At 39.1% G+C, this 10,607-nt stretch overlaps 1 protein-coding gene across 1 annotated transcript in view; it reads right to left on the minus strand.

Moving 5' to 3' along the window:
- AKAP9 (A kinase (PRKA) anchor protein 9) overlaps positions 1-10,607 on the minus strand; it is a 153,800-nt gene that overhangs the window by 95,890 nt on the left and 47,303 nt on the right. The window contains exons 12-14 of the mRNA XM_010839819.1: positions 9,028-9,113; positions 4,374-4,488; positions 3,868-4,066 (exon numbers count right to left, since the gene is read on the minus strand). Coding sequence (XP_010838121.1) covers positions 3,868-4,066; positions 4,374-4,488; positions 9,028-9,113 — 400 coding nt within the window. The remainder of the gene's footprint in view (positions 1-3,867; positions 4,067-4,373; positions 4,489-9,027; positions 9,114-10,607) is intronic.

The following is a 10,607-nucleotide window of genomic DNA, read 5'->3' on the forward strand; positions in this document are numbered from 1 at the left end:
GGATTTGAAATAACTCAACTGGAATTCCATCACCTCCACTAGCTTTGTTCGTAGTGATGCTTTCTAAGGCCCACTCGACTTCACATTCCAGGATGTCTGGCTCTAGGTGAGTGATCATACGATCGTGATTATCTTGTTTGTGAAGATCTCTTCTGTATAGTTCTTCTGTATATTCTTGCCTCCTCTTCATTAATATCTTCTGCTTCTGTTAGGTCCAAAGCATTTTTGTCCTTTATCGAGCCCATCTTTGCATGAAATGTTCCACTGGTATCTCTAATTTTCTTGAAGAGATCTCTAGTCTTTCCCATTCTGTTGTTTTCCTCTATTTCTTTCACTTCATGGCAAATAAATGGGAAAACTATGGAAACAGTGAGATATTTTATATTTTTGGGCTCCAAAATCACTGCAGTCATGAAATTAAAAGATACTTCTTGGAAGAAAAGCTATGACCAACCCAGACAGCATATTAAAAAGCAGAGACATTACTCTGCCAACAAAAGTACATCTAGTCAAAATTATGGATTTTCCAGTAGTCATGTATGAATGTGAGAGCTGGACTATTAAGAAAGCTGAGCACCAAAGAATTGATGCTTTTGAACTGTGGTGTTGGAGAAGACTCTTGAGAGTCCCTTGGACTGCAAGGAGATCAAATCAGTTAGACCTAAAGGAAATCAGTCCTGAATATTCATTGGAAGGACTGATGCTGAAGCTGAAGCTCCAATACTTTGCCCACCTGATGGGAAGAACTGTCTCCTTGAAAAAGACCCTAATGCTGGGAAAGATTGAAGGCAGGAGGAGAAGGGGATGACAGAGGATGAGATGACTGGATGGCATCACCAACATGAGTTTGAGCAAGCTCTGGCAGTCTGTGATGGACAGGGAAGCCTGGTGTGCTGCAGTCCATGGGGTTGCAAAGAGTCGGACACGACTGAGTGACTGTACTGACTTTCCAGTCGTGGTTTCTTTTAACCCTCATGGTCTTAAGGTAGTTTTTACCCTCAATATTATGGGTTTTGAAACATGGGTTTTAAAGAGGTGGCTCAGTGGTAAAGAATCCACCTGCCAATGCAGAAGATGTGAGTTCAATTCCTGAGTTGGGAAGATCCCCTGCAGAAGGAAATGGCAACCATTCCAATATTCTTCTTGGAGAATCCCATGGACAGAAGAGCCTGGTGGGCTGCAGTCCGTGGGGTCACAAAAGGTTGGACGCGACTGAGGACAGCACATATTACCTAAACTTGCTTAAATATCTGCCTAAGATCAAATGGCGGCTCAAGGGTCCAACTGGGAGTCAAATACAGGTTTGGCTGTTTCAACTCCATACTATTGCTCTAAGAGGCTTCAAGCATAACATTACCAAATATTTGTTAAATGAATGACAATTATTTTTCATAAACTATTTCAAGTCTATATTAGAAGAACAATATACTCTTTATTCAAAAAGCGCTACAGCTGTTTCCAAATATGTAGTGATACTTCACAAGAAATAACTTTAATTACATGTTCATAGGGGAAAATATGGCAGTCAATAAACCTCACTGGTGGGGTCTGAGAGAAAACTAATGGTTTTGGTTGAAAGGTACTGTTAATATATTTCGATTGTGCATTTCAGAAACTCTGAAGAGCACAATAAGCTTGCAAAAGCCCAAGTGTAGGAACAGCGAAGTAGATCTACTCTTCCAGAGCTCTTCCTTTTCTTCATGCTTCAGAGAGAAAACATCACTAATTAAAGGAAGGCTACTTGAAATACGTTAAATGGTTATGAGTTCTTGTTATCTACCTATTTTCTTTCATATCAAAGAATCTAAAGTAATAGTATCCAAGTGTCAATCTATGGACTGCCTGCATCATAATTATCTTGTTATAAATACAAATGACCAGAGTCTATGTCAAAGCTATTGAATCTACTCATGCTTCAAATGTAAAATCCAGTAATCTGCAATTTTACATAGTCGAAAAATAGTATTAAATTTCAAAAACCTCCAATGTTTTCGATGCATCATAAAGTTTGGGAACCAATGACTTCAAATAAAACGCAAGCTTTTAAGGCTGTGCCAATGTGGGATAAATAATTCCAAAGCCTATATACAGAGGCTGAATGAAAGCAGCAGAAGCAGAGTGCTTCCAAAGAAGTGAGGAAACAGTGGTTTGTCTTCAACACACACACACAGAACAAAACACAAAAACTCTGTCTTCAGGTTTCAGTAACAAGCACCTATGGAGACTTCAGTCCTAGAGCAGCAGAGCCAGTCAGTTAGGTTAAAACTCTGAGGACTTTATGGAGCTAGTTAAATACTACAACACATTTCCCAACTATAATATAAGTTGTTCAATCATTTTATCAAATATTTACTAAGCACCAACTATTTGTAGGGAATTATTATAGGATTTGGAATACAGGAAATTACATAGACAAAAATTCCCTTAACAAAGTTTGAAGTCCAACACAGGGGACAGATAACGTAAACAAATAAATAAACCTTCCCTCCTATCTATCTATATATATACACACATACACATATACATACATATATATACACTTATCTTTATAGTTACATATATATAAAACACATTTCCCAGGTGTCTCAGTGGTAAAGCATCTGCCTGCCAAGCAAGAGATGTGGGTTTGATCCCTGGGTTGGGAAGATCCCCTGGAGAAGGAAATGGCAACCCACTCCAGTGTTCTTGCCTGGGAAGTCCCATGGACAGAGCAGCCTGGCGGGCTACAGTCCATGGGTTGGGCACAACTTAGCAAAGAGTTGGATACAACTTGGCGACTGAACAGCAACAAAATATATATAACATAACATTAATATAGAAAAACTAAACAGGAAACTCAGGTGTAGAGCACTAAGGGGTGATTTTAGTTTGAATCGGGTGATCAGGACAGGCCCCATGAGAAAAAGGCATCTGAGCAAAGACCCGAAGAACTGAGTGTGTTGGGCAGGCAAATAACCTAGAGCAAGATCAACCCAGGCAGAAGGGACAGCAACGAGAAGAGGATTCACAAGCAGGAGCATCCCGACAGCTTGAGGATCTCGAGGAGACTACGAGGAGTTACAGTAGTAAGGCACAAGCAAGGCAGCAGGACACAGATTCAGAGAGAGACAGGACCCCGTAAGTGAGGATCTGGGAAGGCACAGGAAGGACAGGAGAGCACTGGAATAACATGACTTGTCTTAAATTTTAAAAGCAAAGCTTTGGAACTGTAGAGAACAGACTCTAGGGAAGAGTTAGGACAAAAGCAGTAATCTAAGTGAGACATGATGACGGCAGGGACTAGGGGCCTGGTGAGAAGTGGTACAGTTTAGATTTGTCTTGGAAATAGAGATAACAGGATTTCTTGACAGACTGGAAGTGTGGTTTGAAAGGGGAGTCACCATTGATGGAGTCAGACGGCTGCAGAAGGAGCAGATTTTGAGGGGAAAATTCAGAGTGGGTATTTTGGATGTGGTAAATTCCAAGTATTAGACAATCAGGTGGAGAATGTCTAGCTATCACTGGAGTGATCATATCTTCTATCCTTTGTGTACTGCCCATATCAAAGCAGCCAAGACTAAGCACACAATACAAAACAAACGTGTGCACACCACCTGGTGTAACTTAGCAAATTCATAACAAAGAGCCTCTTTATAAAATAAAGCTGTAATTAATATTCCTATTATAAAATATATCTTGTTTACACTAACCTTTACTTCACACATTTCAGAGATGAAGAATTACCTCCTATTCGTATTTCTTGACAATGCTACAGCTCGTCTCTTTCAAGCAAAGTTGCTTAAGTTACATTTTTTCCTTAAAACAACCATATTATGACGGCTACTAAACTACAAATACTATTGAATGAACTTAAAGGTTGATGGATACCTTGGCTGAACTGCAGACTCATTAACAGCTTGAAGCCTTTCCTGCAAAGAATGAATCTCAGCCTCATAATTTTCTTCAGTTTCTTTCAATTGCTGCTGCAAAGAGGATACGCGGCTTTCTAATTCGTGAACCTGTCCTTCAAGTTGTTTGGTTTTTTCAGTATCTTGCAGGGTAGATAACTTGCTTTTATGACTAACATCTAAGTTACATGAATAGAAGAAAATACACATTTCAATATAAATTTCTCAATGAAATACCACAATCACTTTTTTGAAGTAGGAGAATATTCATTCTTCTTTGAAAGATAATGTTTTTTAATAGTATAACTCGGGTATCAATTTAAACTCATGTAGACATGATAAGAAAACATGATAACTCAAGATCATTTTTTCTATGTTCATGGCAGCAATACCACCACAACTACCAATTTTATGTCTTTTTACTGAAGTCAAATTACTGAACATCTGATACAAAAAACCACATTATGGTATATAATCCAAATTTACCAATGTCTTGCGAATTGGTCATCTGAGGATGAGTTGATAAAAAGTCCGTTTGCTTTTTTGGCAGGTTCGCTTCTGCAAATCCAAGTTTCATATTACATGCCTGCTGTCTCTCGATCTATGAAAAATAACAGAAGAAAAACAGTGACATACATATATGACTCAGGACTGTGGAAACTATACAAAGCAACTTTATCTTTAAAAAGGTTTTTTTTTTTCTTCCCCAAATCACCCAGAACTGTACCATTCTGATACAGATATTTTCCCTTCCATGTTATTCCACACTCTGACAAGTGACTCACATCACATTCCCTTCACAGGGACTGAAATTATATGACTAAATATAATGTTCTTTCATATCCAGAAGGAATTTGATCTAACTATAAAAACAGGAGCCACACAGAATTTTGGTCTAACGTTCATAACAATATTTAAAACATGACTTAATCTTTGAAATTTGAATTCATACAGAGTAAATTTTATATTGTGAATACTTGATAACATATCTGCTATTAATCTCTGAATGTAACCTATATACAATCAGGTGGCTGACAAATGTGTGCTATTCTTTATACAAAAAGAAGGAAAACAACAAAAACAGATAAACCTCAGCTTCCTTCCTTAACTATTAAAACTAGGCAGCAATATGTCAGATGTGTATGTGTATTACTTAAGTCATTCCTCAAATATTTAATACTCAGTCTACTATGTGGCAAGCACGGTAACAGGGAGAGTAAGAATATAAAATCAGTGGGAAAAAAATGCACACACACACATACACGGTACATCTGCCCTCCCAGAATTTATCAACTAATTTGGGAAGTAAAATTAAATAATTAACAATGCATTAAACTATAACATGTGACTAAAGGGTGATAACAGAAGAGACTGGTAGGGGTCTGATGGAGGAAGTGAAATTTGGTTTGGGCCCCCATCGTTTTGTTCAATGCTTAGGAAAGGTTCCAAGGAAGGAGGAGGAGGAGCATTCATGAAAGGGTGGCCTGCTATCAGTGATGAAGACAGTGGTCCTGAGGGACAGGGGACGCTGAGCATGCTGGGTGAAGAAGGCAGACAGAGACCGAAGAGCACCTGAAAAGCAAGGTGAGAGTGTGGATTTGCTGTACCAGGTGAACAAAGAATTCTGGAGATGGAGGTGAGCACCAGGATCAAATGTATTTCCCAAGAAGGCCATTTCAGTTGGTACTACTTTTATCAAATCCTCTACCTGACTCCTAACCCCATGTACATTTCAACCAAGAATCTTGCCTCCGACTTCCCAGAGAAAATAAAGCCCATCAGGTAAATACTTCAGTTTTCAGCTCTACCTTTCAATACTGTCAGTTCATTCAGCAAACACACAGTAAACCTTTACCATGTGCTAAACAAAGCCCTGTGCTAAGAGGAAATGAAAATCAAGAGAAGACTTCCTGACTTTGAAGGATGTAGTGGGGTTTAGCCTAGTGGACATATCACATGTCGTCACAACTGCATACACCATAATTAGTGGATCAAGTAGAGATTCTTGGTGACTATAAGTGGGTGGGCAAAACCCACAATGAAGGCTTTAAAAGCCACAGAACTAAAGTTACATAAATTAAGGAAAGAAGATATTCTAAGAGAAGAGCTAATACTATAAAATAAAAAAAACAGTAGAATTAAGAAATTGGGCTTCCCTTGTAGCTCAGTTGGTGAAGAATCTGCCAGCAGTACAGGAGACCTGGGTTCGATCCCTGGGTCAGGAAGATTCCCCTGGAGAAGGAAATGGCAACCCACTCCAGTATTCTTGCCTGGAGAATCCCAGGGACAGAAAAGCCTGAGAGGCTGCTGTCCATGGCGTCTCAAAGAGTTGGGCACGACTGAGCAACTAAACACTTACTTACTTAGCTGAAGGTACACCGATCATCTGTTTACGTTACCACCTAGGGTGGTAACGTAGAGATCTGACTTTCATTCCTGGCTACACAAGTATTCCTTGGGGTACCAAACAGTTTTTCTTGTATTTTTTTTTTTTTCCTAATTGCCTCCCAATTAGAAAAAAAAAGTTTTTTTAATTTTTAATCCTTCCCAATATTTAAAAAGGCAAAAAGACTTCATGTAAGATTAGATCATAAAATCAATGAAATGAAAGAATAAACACGAGGCCCCATTCCTACATGCAACAGCACGTGAAGCTGAGCAGCCTCTGTCCCCTTTAAATGAAGTATGTTTTCTCCAGGTTTCACTTTCCCAGCTTTCACTTGGCCTTCTTCATTTATCTTATGAGCTGAGCTCATGTAGGCATTTACGTTTATGATCTCTGACATACTCCTCTCCTCTTTCCCCAGGACTCAATTAAAATAACAATGAATCTGTAAAAGTTAAGTCCATAATAAACCAAAAAATGAAAGAGACCAGCAGATTTCAACAGAAAAGAGTGGCAGAACAGCGATTAAGCAAGAAGGAAGGGGGAAACAGCAGCCTAAAGCATACCTGAAGGGAGTCGCAGGCACAGGAGACAGTTAACTCGCCTAGCGGAACCATGGAAAGACACCAGGCTCAGAGAGACCAATGACAGGCAGAGATCAGAAAAGGAATGTATCAGCCCTTAACTAATCGCAGCACAGCCTTTCCTGCTGACCCAGCCAGGCAGAAGTCTGGTGGCGGGTAAAAGTTTTTCTAAAGAGAAACTCAAAGAAGTGTCTGGGGAGAACTAAGGAGCCGAGCGTGGGTGTCTGTGTTCCAGGGCAGGCTCCCACACTCCAGCACCAGGGAAGGGACACCTGTGACTCATCAAAAGAAACCGTTCCCCACTCACTGTCTTCAAAGGAAAGAGGCAAAATGACAAACATCGCTGTAGTTACTTGTTTACTGCAAGTCCTCCTACACTATTTAATAGCTACAACTATGTACTGTCATCAGGAAAAGCAACACATTTTTAAAAGAAAGAAAGAAAACAAGGAAGGAAGGTAAGAAAGAACGGACATTTGCTGATTAAGAATTCACTGGTAACTTCTGCCAAAGAAAGTTCAGTGAAGTATGAGGTGGGAGCTTGTTTACAGGTGGGCAGAAGAGACAGCAAGAGGTGGGAAACTGCAGTCTCTTCTTTCCTTCAAATAATTTGGCAATGAAGGAAAGAGAACCACAAAGAATACCAGATTCAGGGAACATTGGTTATGTTCTAAACAGTGGAGGCAAGAGGAATATGTAAGACAAATGAAGGACAGAAACAAGACAAGCAGAGACAAAGAACCTGAAAATAAATACAGGACGGAAGAAACAGGCTACCAATCTTAGAGGAGGTGGAAGGGGATGCTAACAAAAGCACAGAAAACAAGATAGCCTTGGTTGTGAAAAGGGACAACTTCTTCTGAGACAGAAAAATACGTTAGGGTATTTTCACGTTTAGAGAAATGCATATTGGTCTACAGGTAGCAAGGTGAGATAGCTTATAATTGTTAGGTCTAATACAGAAAAATGGGAAATAAGGCTATCTGCGAAGGAAAAAAAGGGGAGCAGAAAGGGAAAGCATGACTTTATAACTAGGGAAGTTGTCAAGTTAGGTAACATCCACTGAGGAGACTATGAGAGAATGAATGACCACATAAAAGACCTGTCAGCGACAGTCAGAGGCCACGACTCTGCAGCGTCACTGAGCCATACCACCATCTCATTTTTTCAGCAGCCCTCAGAAACCCAAGCGTGAGTAGAGAAAAAGGGTCTCAAGAGGCAGGATAAGTGCAGCAGAAAAACAAGAAATCTAGATGACGAAGGGTGCTGGTATGAAAGTTGTACGATAATTCTGAATAGGGTTAAATATTCTAGCAATGAATGGAAGGAAAAAGAAAAGTAGCAATGGTAGAGAAAGGTAGAATTAAAGAAGGGCTTTTAGCCTATCTGCCTGTCCTCCCACAGAGTTATCTGGAAGATACTGAAATAGGTTTACATGTTTTATAAAAGACTGAATAAGGTTGTGCTTTAACGGCACAGGAAGAGAAAGAAAGAAGGGAAAGGAGAAAGAGGGGAGAAGGAGAAGGAGAAGAGAAAGGGGAAATAGCCAGAATATCCCTCATCAGCAATATAAGTTTCAGTCAGTTAAATCTTTCAACTCTGCCCAAATATTTTAACACAATGACATGAAAAAGCACCCAAATAAGCAAACAGAGATTTTTCTGGTACTTTTTTCATACAAATTGAGGACTACAATACTTAATTTTTGCTAATATAATGTCATTTTTCTGAAATAGCTAATAAATTATATGATGGCTCTATACACTCTTACATAGCTTTTATGCACACATTTCTAAATATACATAACATGATGTGAAACTAATTAGCTATGTTCTAAACAGCTAATTATTATTATTGTTTAAAAGAGACTCACTGCTTTAGAAAATGTTATTATGTCAAATTAAATGCAACTGTTTAACAAAGTTTACAATTTGACATTTTATATTTATTTTAACTTTATCTTGATTTCAAAAGCTCCCTAAAGGGGTAAAGACTCCCTCAGCTCACTGATATAAATATATGTCACTTTCCCCTAAATTATGTCACTTTCCCCTAACTTTCTTTTCATGTTTACTCATTTTAGAAATTTTTGGTTGATAAAGTAACTCACAAAATAGCAGGAAATACAAGAAATGCAAACATCATTACACATTTTCCATATTTTCCATACTTTACTTAATCGTGATTGAAGCACCACGAGTCTGCTGTATGCTTCTGCTGCTTTGCTGAGAAGAGTGTGCATATTTTCTTGAAAATCTAGATGATAAACAATTAAAATAATTTCACTTACAGTAAAAGTCTGCTTCTTTCAATTAGCATTATTCATCTATTCGTAACTTTTAAAAAATCACCTGCTGGAAGTAAAATTCATGTATTTAGTAACGAAAATCGCATTAATGTGGAACACATGCTACAAAGATTAACAATTTTATATTAAAATACGATAATTTCTGTTGGCATTCATTAATTTGTACACATTTGTTCATTATTCATACCAATGAACAAGGGCAGGAAACATTTTATTTGTGAAGGGATCAGTTCAGTTCAGTCGCTCAGTTGTGTCCGACTCTTTGCAACCCCATGGACTGCAGCACGCCAGGCTTCCCTGTCCATCACCAACTCCTAGAGCTTGCTCAAACTCATGTCCATCGAGTCGGTGATGCCATCCAACCATCTCATCCTCTGTTGTCCCCCTTCTCCTCTTGCTTTCAATCTTTCTCAGCATCAGGGTCTTTTCCTATGAGTCAGTTCTTCACATTAGGTGGCCAAATTATTGGAGCTTCAGCTTTAGCATCAGTACTTCCAATGAATATTCAGGACTGATTTCCTTTAGGATTGACTGATCTCCTTGCAGTCCAAGGGACTCTCAAGAGTCTTCTCCAACACCACAGTTCAAAAGCATCAATTCTTCAGTGCTCAGCTTTCTTTATGGTTCAACTCTCACATCCGTATATGACTACTGGAAAAACCATAACTCTGATTAGATGGACCTTTGTCAAGAAGTAATATCTCTCCTTTATGCTGTCTAGGTTGGTCATAGCTTTTCTTCCAAGGAGCAAGCATCTTTTAATATCATGGCTGTAGTCACCATCTGCAATGATTTTGGAGCCCAAGAAAAGAAAGTCTTGTCACTGTTTACATTGTTTCCCCATCTATTTGCCTGAAGTGATGGGACCAGATGCCATGATCTTCGTTTTTTGAGTGTTGAGTTTTAAGGCAGCTTTTTCACTCTCCTCTTTCACTTTGATCAAGAGGCTCTTTAGATCCTTTTTGTTTCCTGCCATAAGGGTGGTGTTATCTGCATATCTGAGGTTATTGATATTTCTCCTGGCAATCTTGATTCCAGCTTGTGCTTCTTCCAGCCCAGAGTTTCTCATGATGGACTCTGCATATAAGTTAAATAAGCAGGGTGACAATATACAGCCTTGGCGTATTCCTTTTCCTATTTGGAACCAGTCTGTTGTTCCATGTCCAGTTCTAACTGCTGCTTCTTGACCTGCACACAGATTTCTCAGGAGGCAGGTCAGGTGGTCTGGTATTCCCAACTCTTTCAGAATTTTCTACAGTTTGTTGTACTCCACACAGTCAAAGGATTTGGTGGTCAATGAAGCAGAAATTTTTCTGGAACTTTCTTGCTTTTTCTATGATCTAACAGATGTTGGCAATTTGATTTCTGGTTCCTCTGCCTTTTCTAAATCCAGCTTGAACATCTGGAAGTTCTCGGTTCATGCAGCGTTGAAGCTTGGCTTG

This window comes from Bison bison, unplaced genomic scaffold, assembly GCF_000754665.1.
Source record: "Bison bison bison isolate TAMUID 2011002044 unplaced genomic scaffold, Bison_UMD1.0 scf7180017864134, whole genome shotgun sequence".
Classification (NCBI taxonomy): Eukaryota; Metazoa; Chordata; class Mammalia; order Artiodactyla; family Bovidae; genus Bison; species Bison bison.